The sequence below is a fragment of the Phoxinus phoxinus genome (assembly GCF_949152265.1).
Source record: "Phoxinus phoxinus genome assembly, chromosome: 1".
Classification (NCBI taxonomy): Eukaryota; Metazoa; Chordata; class Actinopteri; order Cypriniformes; family Leuciscidae; genus Phoxinus; species Phoxinus phoxinus.
In genome coordinates, this window is record NC_136876.1 from 9,251,911 (window position 1) to 9,266,226 (window position 14,316).

General features: G+C 37.5%; 3 protein-coding genes across 3 annotated transcripts in view; 1 reads left to right on the forward strand and 2 right to left on the reverse strand.

The window, feature by feature from the left end:
- The window catches only part of LOC307000598 (uncharacterized protein), a 496,331-nt gene that overhangs the window by 408,785 nt on the left and 73,230 nt on the right, over positions 1-14,316 (reverse strand). The window lies entirely within an intron of this gene.
- The window catches only part of LOC307000631 (uncharacterized protein), a 426,328-nt gene that overhangs the window by 314,193 nt on the left and 97,819 nt on the right, over positions 1-14,316 (forward strand). The window lies entirely within an intron of this gene.
- Positions 2,625-6,951, reverse strand: LOC307002833 (zinc finger MYM-type protein 1-like; the record flags this gene model as incomplete). The annotated part of the gene is made up of 3 exons (XM_079620745.1): positions 5,897-6,951; positions 5,272-5,340; positions 2,625-5,059 (listed from the first exon to the last, which is right to left on the reverse strand). Exons 1-3 carry the CDS (start codon positions 6,000-6,002, stop codon positions 2,625-2,627), a joined length of 2,610 nt encoding a protein of 869 aa, XP_079476871.1. The 5' UTR covers positions 6,003-6,951.

The following is a 14,316-nucleotide window of genomic DNA, read 5'->3' on the forward strand; positions in this document are numbered from 1 at the left end:
GGTTTTATCGTAGTGTTTGTCCAACTCCATTGATTGTATTGAATGTGCTGTGTGAGGTACGTTATTCCTCCGCCGCTTCTTCTTCTGCTTCTTCTGTGTATTCAATGAAATGCCAGCGGTTTGCTTGCAATCGGCAAAGGTGCATTATCGCCACCAACTGGTGTCTATTATTCAAGCTCTCAACGGAAGAATCTGGGTGTGACGCGTTTGGCAAAATAGGTCCACAAACGCTAAATAAAACTAAAATTCTCGGGACAGGAGCATGTGTCCAAATTTTAATCTTAACCGTTCTATTTCATCAGATACGATCTGTAAACAGGGCTTTAAGTGTAAAATACCGAACTTGTCCTTTAAGATTGTCGGAAGGGACGAATCGGGGCTAAAATCGGCCTAATTATCCTGCCATGTGAACTAGCCTTTACACACAGGCGCAAAAAATGTGCTAGTTGACCTGCCTTTAGTCCTTTTAATGTGTTAATACTGTGTTCTCCATTTTTTTTTTAAATGTATAGTCTCTAATAAATGATCGGACTCACGTGTGTATGATCTGAAATTATTATTTTATTTTGAGTACAGGTGAAATGGTTTTGAAGCGATTGTTCGACTTTCCCATAAGAGTCAAGGGTTTTGAGAGTTTAGTTTGAAAATGTGGCTTTGCGTTTAATGCTTTGAGACAATGGGTGAAGGTTTCTTAGCAACTGTGAAAAACTGTAGGGTTTCCACCTTAGAGATAATCACCATATTTATAATGATACCATCATATTTAAAAATATGATATTAATCATATCATATAATAAAATATATTTATTTGTTAATACTGTAAAGCTATTTTTAATTATGGGATCTCCTTCAATGCTTTCAAAACATTGACTTTTTAAAATAATTTTGTTTGTGATTTTAAAATATTTTAATGACAGCATAGGCTATTTATTGGACAAAAATGAATCATTTTATAATTAATTTGATTATTCTTTAATTATATTTATTGATTTTTTTATATACCATGCCACTTCATACATTTAAAAGATTTTTAAACAAACAAACCATTTATATAATATTATCACACAACATCTGTTGCTCCATCAATGTTCAATAAAAACACATTATTTCTGCAAGAATGTTTTGTTTTTTCACTAGAGCTGATGTGCCTTTAACCCTATTGTAGGCCCTACTCTAATCCTTTTTTAAGGTTTGAGTTTTTTATTTATTTACCTCTACTTTTCTATGTAAAATATACTTATTTTTTATGATATATTTATAAAAAATACTAATGAAAGTTTACACAGTAAAACGTATTCATTCAGTAAAAGCGAAACCTCACAATTTGGCATTACTTTGGTCACATAACTAAAAAAAACTAAAAAAAACGGATAGGAATAAACAATAAAACACAGTGTGTGTGTGTGTGTGTGTGTGTGTGTGTGTGTGTGTGTGTGTGTGTGTGTGTGTGTGTGTGTGTGTGTGTGTGTGTGTGTGTGTGTGTGTTTTGCACAGTGGCTGATTAGCATATTTAAAAACAATGTGCTCAATTATTGGCCTGCCCCTTTTGTCTAAAAATTTATTGTGAAATCTTAAGTCCATGTCCAACTCTAAATTGTAAGGAATTTATATCTGATTTCATAGTAACACTTTACAATAAAGTTAATTTGTTCATTATTCATGTATGAACTAACATGAACTAACCATGAGCAACACATTTGTTACTGTATTTGTTCATCTTAGTTGATAATACAACTGTTAGTTTATTCATGGTATGTCACAGTCAGTGCATTAACTAATGATAACAAATACAACTTTTTGATTTTAATGTTTCAGTAAATGCTGAAATTAACATTAACTAAGATTAATACATGCTGTAGAAGTGCAGTTCATTATTAGTTAATGTTAACTAATTTAACTAATGAAACCTTATTGTAAAGTGTTACTGATTCTTGATAGCTAACACTTTCATACATATAATACATACATTCAAACATCAACAAAACTAAAAAATATTTTTCCATAATTTCCTTCTTGATTCTCACTGTTTTGTTTGGTAAAGTAAATCATATTTAGTAATATTAACATAATTTCCCTATTTTCATTTGATGTGTTATGCATTCTAATTGTATCAACATATTTTGGAAAGAAAATAATAAAAACAAAACAAAAATCAAGGAACTCTCTGATGGTAATTTATTTAATACATAATTGCATTTAAATTCTGTAAAAAATTCATTTGATTGTTATTTTTAAGTAAAACTAAATGTAGTGCCCTTTTTGGTCCCTCCGGCCCTGCCCCTGAGGAGGTCTGTGCACGCCACTGTGTGGCGCTAAGTCACAATCAGGGACGTGCACAGGAATTTTGAGGGGCAGTTGCTCTGACATGAAAAAAGGGCACATTCCCCCCCCCCCAAGAAAAAAAATAACTCACAGGCTATATGAGGGACTGAGAATAACAGGGTCTTTATTAAAATATATACACAAAGTAAAACACTGAAATACGGCACTCAATCACCTTAACTACTAATAATAACAGAAAAACATGACTTGAGTCATGAAAATCCCTACATCAATATCCCTATCAATATCCTATCAAGTCACTGATAGGTTTCTCCAAATTTACACACTAAGCATGCAAAGCTTCAAAAGAGAAGCCGCCTATTAGGGCCCATTTCAACAAAAATCTTCAGAACTTCTTTCTTGTCGATTCCTATGTCCTTCTCTATGGCCAGCAGGAGGAGGTCAGACAGCCGCTCTTGACCACACTGATTTCTGAGCCTTGATTTGACCAGCTTCAGCTTTGAAAAGGATCGTTCTACCGTTGCAGTGGACACGGGTAGAGTGGCATATATTTTGATTAGTTTGAATAGTGTGGGGAATATGACGTTAGCATTGTTTTCCTTGAATACTTCGAGCATAGACTTGACTGTCCTTTTGGGACACTTGTAAGACGCATGGAAGACTCTCAGCTCTGTTTGAAGGTTGGTCTCTTCCCCCTGAAGTCCATAAAACTCGCATAGTAAATGTGCTGTATCAACACCTTGGCCAATATCCTTCCACTGCTCTGGGTCAGTGAGTCTCTGCAGTGACATCACAATGTCCCGAGTCTTCCCTTCCCCGTAAAATCTTCTCTCAAGCTCCTGTCTCAATCTGTCCAGAAAGGTATAGTATGTCCTTCCCCTGTAATATTCCTCCAAGGTCTGGACTGCATCATCTTCTCTGGCTGATTTGGAAGTGTATTTCAGCTTTGCAGGGACTTTTCTTCTTCCTGGAATATTTGTGGGAATGCTTATGTCATTTTCCTCTGCAATTGTTGTGGCAGTGTTGTATATTTGTGAGAATTTGCTGTCTCTCCTCAGTTCCACTACTCGCTTCAAGACACCATCTAACACAGAGTAAGCAGCAGCCAAGTCCAGGTCATCCTGCTGGAGTACTTTTGAGGCAACTGATGTCTCCATGAACACTGGCGTTGCTATTTCAAGACACAGCAAAAATTCAAAATCTATGCTGCTCAACAGCATTTTAGCTTCTCCTGCAGCCAGATCGGGGGGGTCACACTCTCTCAGATCTCTCAAGTACTGTAGGGCAGCAGGGAGGACCTTCCTAATTGTCTTTAAAGCATCTTCCCTGCAGCTCCACCGGGTGTCTGAAAGCCTCTGCAGTTCAAGGACACGTTGGTCTGGATTCATCGCTTTTTGAGTATCCACAAATGCAGCATGGCGCTTTGTAGAGTTGGCAATGAATGTGTATAGCCTCTCAACGACTGTGAAGAAATCCACAAAGTGCTTGTTGGATTTTGCACTCTCAACTAAAACGAGATTTAAACAATGTGCATGGCAGTGCACATATAATGCTCTCTCATTTTGTCTCTGAATCCGGGACTGTAGCCCATTGTAGCGTCCGCTCATATTGGCAGCTCCATCATATCCCTGTCCACAGACATCTTGAATGTTGAAGTTGTTTTGCTCAAGTAGCTTCATCACTACATTCTCCAGTGCCTCTCCCGTTGTTGATGCCACATCACATAGTTGGACAAAACGTTCCTTTATAGTCATGTTGTGGACATATCGCACAACAAAGGACACCTGCTCAGTATGTGACACATCAGTGGTCTCGTCCAGCAAAATAGAAAATTGTGATGCTTCTTTCACTTCCTTCTGTATGATTCGTTTCACATAAAGACTAAGTGCTTTTATGAGGTCGTTTTGTGTCCTATTGGACAGGAGAGACACCTGGCACCTTTGGTTTGACTTTGCTTGTTTTTCCTTGACTGCATCAAGATGAAGCCCGAGTACGCTGTCATATTGGCCAAGCAAATCCACCAGGTTCAGAAAATTTCCTCTATTTGAACTTGACAAGCCTTCTTCATTTCCCCTAAAGGCCAAAGCTTGTTTTGCCAGATATAATGTGATGTCTATTAAACGGAACATAATCTCTCTGTTTTTCTGCCTCTCTCGTTCTTTGGCTGCTTCCATCTGTGAATCAGCTACTGCAAAAGCCCTCTGCAGTGTATCTTTTGTAAAGGCATTCCACCTAATCATGCTTAGCATATGCAATTCGCTGCTGCGGTGCTCCTTTATCTTCACTTTTGCCTGCCTCCACAAGTTTATCCCTACAGACTTCCATCCTGTCCTGCTCTGAAATCTTTCCTCATTCATAAAATTCCTGCAGCTGAAGCAATGCATGGCATCATTCAGTGGAGAATATTCCAGCCAGGGGTCATCGTTATACCATTGGGCTTGAAAAGAGCGGCCATCTGGATTTTTAGGAAACTTTACCACAGGACGGCAAGGCCCGACTGAATTGGAAAATGAGATGAAGGTCTGATCGTATTTAAGATTGCTGCTTTGTACATGAGCTGGATCTGTGGGATTAGCCAACCTCAGCAAAAAATCAAAATCTGTTGACTCTGTCCTACTCTTCATCTCAATATCTTCTCTTGCTGATGCTCTCGTCTCCCTCATCTCATCCTCTTGCTCATCTATCATTTCCCTATTTTGCCAGTCTGTCATGATCTCATCTGGGATTGGCTCTGGCTCTGGCTCTCTGAATGCAGCTGATGCACTGGGCTCATCATCTATCCAATTACATATTATTGTTATTGCCATTATCATTAGTATTTTAATGCCCACTAGTGGTATTTATGTTCTGCTCAGGCAAGATCTTTGAAATTACCTATAAAATAGCCTATGTTTGTTTAGATTACAATTATTTAACTCTTTAACCCTATACTTTCTAGCATGGTCCTCTCATTTCATATCATATTTGGTGATCATCACTTAAGCCTACCTGCCCTATGTGCCTCCTGGTCCACATTTTCCTCACATAGTCTGGAGGCTTGTGACTGCTCCTCCTCATCTTAAATGTAAAAACATTGCCATTAGTCTGCTAAAATATGAGTCTGCTTAATTAATCAATTGTGACCCTGGACCACAAAACCAGTCTTATGTGTATTTATTTTTTTAACTGAGATTTATACATCATGTGAAAGCTGAATACATAATATTTCCATTGATGTATGGTTTGTTAGGATAGAACAATATTTGGCCGAGATACAACTATTTGAAAATCTGGAATCTAAGGGTACAGAAAAATCGAAATATTGAGAAAATCGCCTTTAAAGTTGTCCATTTCTATTGGCGATAGTGCTGCATCCATTCACAAAAATAAATGTTTTATATATTTAAGGTGGGAAATTTACAAAATATATTCATGGAACATGATATTTACATAATATCCTAATGATTTTTGTCATAAAAGAAAAATCTATCATTTTGACCCATACAATGTTTTGTTGGCTATTGCCACACAAATATACCTGTGCAACATAAGACTGGTTTTGTGATCCAGAGGGTCACAATTCGCCTACACAGTGTCATGTCATCTTTATCACAGTGCAAAGTCTCTGTCTCACCTGCTGGTTGGCTTTTTCGCAGCCAACCCTGCAGTGATGTGCTGCCCTTTGCTGCCTCCCTGAATTGTCTCTCCCTCTCCTGAATCCGCCTCTTTTCAGTGGGCATCTTGGCTTCAAACAATACCCAAAATAGTGATAGGATTTAGGCATTTAACCATTTTGAATAAAATAATTAATGTGATACATTACTTTCATCCTTCATTCTTCTTGCTAAAACGAAATGTGAGAAACTAACTATTAGCAGACAGACATGTAGCTTAGTTTGCCTAATGTAATGCCTACCAAAAAAACAAGGGCGAAATTGTCAATCACACATTGGGGGGGACAGCTGTGGGACTTTTTGTGTTGGCGCATGCACACATTTTTTGATTCAAAATAAAATAAACGTCAGAGTCCGAATGTTTGTAATTGTATAACACAACAAGGAATTTTATTACATCGGATCGTCAAACCAACGTATACTCACCCTGTAATGATTACAGCATCGGCATCAATTACAAGCCTGAATTGACAACAAAGCGGCCATGATCTCTCTCTTATATTCTTCTATAAACATATAGTGGCTATAAACATTTTTATTAAATTACTGTTACAGGATAACAATTTTCTAATATCAAGTCTTGAGCAATGATAGTAAAACAGTTATGTACTAATCAGGGTATCTGCACATTTTTTTAAGTCAAATTTAAGGCTTTTTAAGACCTTTTTAAGACCTGAAGAAATCAAAATTAATACTGTACATTAGGGGTGTGCAATATTAACAAAAATATATCTCTATATTTTCAAAGTTTTGTTGATAATACCATTAGATGATATTTTACTGATTTTGTACTGGTACCCTGGCTGGTTTAGGCCTGTTGTTTACATTTACATTTGCATTGTTGACAGCAGACTCACGAAGATATTCATATTTAACATATTCTATGCAGTGGTCAGTTTACAGTAGTGACTGAAATTAACATTTTTATTAAGGGGCAATATTTGCCGCCTTAAATTGATTTCCAGGGACATTTTCACCTAAATATGGAAATTATTTCTAAACGTATTTAGAGGTATGCATCACCTTTTATGTCAAATTCTAACATTCAAATTAAATTCTATTAGAATAAGACCGTACCACTGTCAAATTAAATAATTAAATTAAAATCCATCCTTGCAGTGCAGAGGTGACACAGAAGCGGCATCCGAACTGGCATTACTATATATTTACACTTAATGTGCAATTGCATAAATAAAGCTATTCATTAAATATGAAACTAAACCCGCCAGTAGGTGGCAGTGAGTCACTGTCTTAATAAGCGAGTTGTTGGAGTCATTTATTCAACCGATTTGCCGATTCATTCATTGAATCAAATGATTCATTCAAAACGCGGATTTCAGTAAAAAAAAAAAATCGCATATTAATCAAAATCAATTGATAGTACGATGGTATCGAGAGAGAAAAAACGTACAGTTACGTTAGCTAGCTGTCGGCTATAGCTTGTCAATAGTCCCTCCCATTCATACAAGCTGTGTATAGTATTACAGTCGAAATTCACAAATTCTACAATTCGAAATTCTAGTGAAATTCATCGTTATCTAAGGGATTATGTCAGCCAAATACAGGATATTTACCATTCAGATATATGTGCCAAATGTCTTTCAGATTTCGCGCTCCTAGCTCTTCTTCTGTTTGTTTTTTTCCTAACTCACGGACGGTGCACGAGCTACTAAAGGTAATGGGAAAACATGACATGGATTTCAGGAGAAATAGGTTTTTGTTAATGTATAGTAGGCTACATGAACAAAAACCTATTTCTCCTGAAATCCATGTCATGTTTTCCCTTTACCTTTAGTAGCTCGTGCACCGTCAGTGAGTTAGGAGAAACCAAACAGAAGAAGAGTTAGGAGCGCGAAATCTGTAAGTAAGGCCAGTCGAATGGATTTGGGAAATAGACCGGCCGGGATTTTATATTTTCGGACATCGATATTGCCCGCATAATCAATCATAACAGTATGATCAAATATTGGGGGGGACAAATTGTCCTTCTTTGAATATTGGGGGGGACGTGTCCCCCTGTCCCCCCATACAATTACGCCTATGCAAAAAAATAGTAGACTAGCTAGGCTGCTTGTCTGCAAGCTATCTGTCTGACTCTGATTATTTAGGCTAAACGTGGCAAACGCAGCCTGCTGGATTTATGAAGATTTTAATTAATTTCATAAAACTTGATGAATGATGATCATTCGTTTGTTATATATCACAAAATACACGCTGAAACGCCTCACACCGACAACCGCGACAATCTCCTTCTAGGGAGCGCCCACGCTCATTCATGACATGCAGCTCAGGTGCCGGTCACGTGCAGCGCTGCAGCCACGTAAACAGAGTTTGTCCCCTACTGACTTTCACTTTCGGTGCCCGAATGGAAGTGAATGAGGCTTTGCGATTTTTTTATTTGTATTATTTTTTTTAAAATCTATGTCCACGTGAAATTCTGCATCCATCGAACAAAATTTTTTTTTTTTTTTCTCTTTCTCGGAAGGGCAACGTGAGTCGAAAAGGGCATTTGGGCAGTTGCCCGGGCAACCTGAGCAACCCCCCTGTGCACGTCCCTGGTCACAATGGTTTGTTTAAACCTCAGAGGAAGAAGATTCATTTTCAGCTTGATCTCTAGTGTTGTGTCGCGCTACTGGCATGACACAGACTGTTATGACTGTAGAAAGATGCCAAATTTGAGTCGGGTGAGTAAATGACTGTAATATTATCGTCCTCATAGACGTGACTAGAAGGTTTGAATCGAGCAGGAATATCTGGAGGTGCAGCAACTGAACTGAGAAGATGGTGTTTGTTAAAGAGGAGATTGAGGAGAACTCGAGTGAACCAGAACCCTGGAGAATAATAAAACACGAGGAACAAACAGGTTGGTGTCTATTCATCATTCATCTTTAGTGACTGTTGTGGTACATTAAGCTAACAGAGCTTTAGACACGAGGTATCTTACAAAAGCTTTTAATTTCAGATAAATTATGTTCTTTTGATCTTTCTATTCATCAAAGAGTCCTGAAATAAAAATGTAAATAATTGTTTTCAACATTGATAATAATCATAAATGTTTCTTGAGCATCAAATCCTCGTATTAGAGTGATTTCTGGAGGATCATGTGACACTGAAGACTGGAGTAATGATGCTGAAAATTCAGCTTTGATCACAGGAATAAATTACACATTCACTTAGAAAACAGCTGTTTTACATGTAATATTTCACAATGTTAAATACATACAAAACTGCTAATACTTTGTGTTTAAGTACATTCAACTAATTACATTGTACAGTGTTAATTTATTGTCACATTTTTCAATGTATGAAAAGCAACGATTCCTTATATTATTCAATATATTGTAACTACTGTCCTGGCAGCAGAATACAGCTATTTTAGTTGCCTAGCAACACTGTAAACTAGTGCTGCTAGAAAAAAGCTTTTCAATGGCACCGGCGCAGGCGGTGACTCCTACTGGTCAGAACAGTGTAAATGCAACAAAAAATGCAAAAGTTATGAGGCAACAAAGCTTTGTTTATAAAATCATGTGACTTTTGGCAGTTTGATACACGCTCCAACCACTGATTCGAAACAAAAGATTCATAAAGGTTTCGAAGCTTCATGAAGCAGTGATTCGAAAGCAATCATTGCTACTATAAACCCGAATAAGTTGGCAAAACTCAAAAATAATTAGGTAATCATTTACATCAAAATGTTTACGTTAAGAAATTCAGAGATTTAAGTAAGCAGAACTAGCAGATTTTAATTTTGTACCGCTTAACATTAATCTTGCACACAAAAACATTATTTAACACTTAATTTTACTTTCCCTTTTGAGAGTCATTGTAAAGCATGCTGGGAAATAGAAATCCCAGCCCAGTTTTAGTTAAATTTAAGTTTGTCTAAATTAAAAGAAAAAAGTTCCTAAACCTTGAAACAAATCGAATCACTTAAAATGTGTTTTGTGACCTCAAAAGAAAAAGACAGTTATAAATAGCCTACTCATAAAAGTTAATTTGTTTGAACTAATTTGTTTAAGTTAAGTTTACCCTAGTGATGCTCCGATTGATCGGCCACCGATCATGATCGGCCGATATTGGCTAAAAATAGCTTGATCGGCGAACCCCAAAAGCGCCGATCAAAAGAGCCGATCACGTGACGTAAATTACTCGCGCGACTTTTTTCCACCTGCATGCGCGGCAGCAAGGGCACACAACACCAGACCGGAGCTTGCCAGTGGCAACATGACTTCTCCTTCTCCCGTCTGGAAGTTTTTTTTAAGTGTCCGACAAAAATTTGCCATTTGCAATGTATGTCGTGCTGAAATCCCTCGAGGTGGAAGCCACCAACGGCATTTTAACACTACTAACATAATCATGTTCGAACGGATTTTCATCCGAGGTCTTACATTTAAGTCCGGTCTAAAAAAGATTTTACCCTTGTTCATTTCCAGAAACACTGGCCGCAGAAAGTCATTACAAAGTAGCAAAAAAGTAGTCGTAGCCTACAAAGCGGAGCTGTAGAGCAGGGGTCTCCAACACGGCGCTCGCGCGCGGCCAGTAGCTCGTGGCCTGACTGGAGGGAGCTCGCCAAGGGGCCGTTCACATATTGCATCTTTTGCGCGCTCAAGTTTGTTATTTCAAATGTAGGCGTGCGGAAAGCGGCTCGTTATAGAAGCGATCCGGCCGTTTTCTCCCACACGCAGCGAGATGAAGAAAATATCAACTTCAGAATTCCGCAAAAGCTACTAAAACTTCTTTGTCGTTGTGGAGAGCGCAGTGCATGGTTGCATAGCAACGGCAGACACCACGGGAAAATCGGACCGAATTTTACTATTAATAATAAAAGATAAGCTAGTGTAAATGTCGGTAATTTATCTTTTTTTTTTACTCATTCTTTTTATAAAAAAATATTTAAAGGCTGAAATATGAGGTTTAACCTTTTTTGTCAAAACTTTATTTGCACTTGTACATGTTAGTAGATAACATGTTGCAAGACACTCTTTTAAAATCTAGCCATCATTTATGTTATTATTTTAATGCTTATGTAAACAAAAAGTGCATATTGATGCAAATTTTATTTGTTATTTGCTGGTTAATGCGTCGTGTAGGTCTTACATTTCAATCTTTATGATCTTAAAATGTCTTAAAACGGTCTTAAATTTGACTTACAAAAGTTCTTTCATGAATTTTTGTCTGATATACTGGTTTTGGGGTGTTTTTCATAATTGGTTGTTCCGGAAAAAAATTGTTCTTGCCACCTCATAGTTACCAGTAGTTTCCATTCCTCTGCCATTCTGTGATCGGCAATCGTCAGTTCATGATTTTGGTGATCGGCCCCAAAAATGCTGATCGGAGCATCTCTAGTTTACCCTACTCAAACCATTTAATTATTTTGAGCGTTAGGGTTTACAGTGTGATCTGTGTGAACGGGCATTGAATCGACAACATTGTTGTCTGTACGCTAAACTTTTCAAAAATGCACAACTATAACTTTTCTTTTTTAAGTACACCATTGTTGTTTTATACTTGCCCTAATTTACTTTTATTTTCCAAATGTCCCAATTGTTTTTCATCTTGCTAATGATTTCGATTTCATTTTAGGCCTGATAAAAGTGAAAGAGGAAAGACGAGATCAGAACGAAGTAGAAGAGAAACCTCAGTATCAGAAAGCTCACAATGTCATCGCTGGAGAAAAATTGCTGGGTTTCTACAAAACTGAAAACAGTTGCTCACAAAGCAGCGTTAAAAAAACAGAAGTCAAAAGGCCTTTCGCCTGTTCTCAGTGTGGAAACTCTTACACACGTAAAGTAGGATTGGAGAATCACATGATAAGTCATACAGGAAAAAAGCCGTTCACCTGCTCCCAGTGTGGAAAAACTTTAACAAGCAAAAGAAACCTTGAGAATCACATGCGAATTCATGCTGGAATAAAGCCTTTCGTCTGCACTGAGTGTGGAAAGAGTTTTACACGGAAAGAATACCTTAATACACATTTGGTAATTCACGCTTCAGAAAATACTTTTACCTGCCATCAGTGTGGAAACTCTTTCACACGTAAAGTAAGCTTGGAGAATCACATGTTAAGTCATACCGGAAAAAAGCCGTTCACCTGCTCCCAGTGTGGAAAAACTTACGTATTTAAACACAGCCTGAAGCAGCACATGTTAACTCATTCTGGGATAAAGCCTTTCAGCTGCTCTCAGTGTGGAAAGCCTTTCACCCGGAAACCAGTATTGAATAAACACATGATAATTCACACTGAAGAGATGCCTTACGAATGTCATCTGTGTGGGAGGAGTTTCAAATGGAGTACGAGTCTCACAGCTCATCTGAACCATTCTCACTCTGGACCAAAGCAATTTAACTGTGATCGCTGCAGTAAAACATTTGCTTTGCCAGCATTATTGAAGAATCACCAGAAAGTTCATATAACAGAGAAGTTTCACATCTGTCCTGTTTGTGGACTGCAATATCAAAGGGTTTACTATTTGAAAAGGCACCAGAAAACACACGAGAGTGTGAAAGACTCATGTGCTGTGTAGGGTTGGATATCGTTAATCTTTTAATGGTGTCACTACATATACCGATACTGCTGATCAATCAGGTACTTTAATGGTATTCTGTTCTTTTTGTTATTAAATTGTGTTAAAATTTCCAGCTATTACACATCTTCTGAAAGAGTACTGAATCTCCTGATCAAAACATAGACAAAGAAAAAGCAGAAACAAGCGATTGCATTTGTAAAATAACGCAATCATCAACATTAAACAGCATATAAATCAAAACTGAATGAAATGTTCTAGCCTGGATCCGATTCAGAACAATGATCAAAACACAGATGGAGTCCATCAAAACCCCTAAAGCTTCACAGTCCTGTAGCTCGTGCTGGTTCGACTAGTCTTTTGACGAAAGCACGATTTTCTCAGTTTTTGGTTCAATTGTCTATGAAACGTTCCCAGATTACACTGTTGATTAAAAAAAGTAATGCATTAAGCTTGAATTAAACAGCAGAAAAACCAAGGGGTCTGTTCTTTATATATATATATATATATATATATATATATATATATATATATATATAGCATATTCAGATAGTCATACATCAACATATTCTGGGGAGCCATGACATTTTTGTGAAAATTATTAAAAATGTATGCGGTTGCTGGCAACTTTTTTCAAAAACGCTGGCGGGAAAGAGTAAAAAAAATAAAATAATAATTAACGTTGCATTATATTATATTTTGTATATATTATATATGTATTAAATGTAAAATAAATATCTATTGTGCTGTTCTATATGAACATTCTGCATTTATTTGATATAAAAGTTGTACTATAGTGTCCCCCTCTGTTCAAAGTTGGGTATTGCATGTAGTATCAGTAAAGTCCTTATATGATGACATCACAAATGTGAGCCCGGCAGCAAAGAAGAGCATGCGGTTATGGCTACTATTATAGCCACTATTATGGCTACTAACTAAGTTGTTTTGAAGGCACTTTCGGTACGTAGATGTTGCTACGCAAGTCAAGTCCAAGTCCTAAGTCAAGCTCCAAGTCTGGATCACGGAGGCAAGCATCTAATGCATCATGTTCGTCACGGCGCTCACGAGGGTCTTCGGCCATAACCACAGTTGCTGCAATGGCTAGAGCAGAGGCTGAAGCGGCTAAAGCGGAAATAGCGTTTGCTAAGAAAGAAAGGGAACTTAAAATACAACAAGCACAGCTTGAGGCATCACTAGAGACTTTAAGGCTGGAAAAAAGAGTTGCAGCTATACAAGCGAATGCAGAGGCTTTAGAAACAGCTGCAGACCAAGAAAGTAGAGGGAATTCGAGTGTAATAGACCTACCTATAGAGCAGGGGTGGGCAATTAATTTGCCCAAGGGGCCACATGAGAAACTGGGGCGGTTATAGAGGGCCGGACCAATACACTTAACTCAGTTCTGCCCAATATATTACATCTCTCTCAAAAAAGAAAAACAGTAAATGAAATTAATTAAATTAACACAACACACAATTATATAACTATTTATTTAACAAAAACAGTTTTGAAAAACTAGCATCACAACTTCATACAAAAAAAGCATGTATTTCAAAGACCAGCATCACATCAACTATATAAAAAAACAATAAATTCCTCCAGTGTTGTTTGTTTGATTGTTTTACCCGAGTTTTTTTTTTCTCTTGTTCAGTGAGAGAAATCTAGTCTGTGTTGGGCTCGAACAAGTGCACTGAAGTCAGGTTGAATATCTGAGGTGGAAATGCGAAGGACAGCACACAAGTGATCATCACTGAGAGAGGATCTGTATCTGGATTTGTTAAACTTCATCACTGAGAATGTTTGTTCACAGATGTAGGTAGATCCAAAGAGAACCAACATCCTCTGAGCATGCCTCCTTA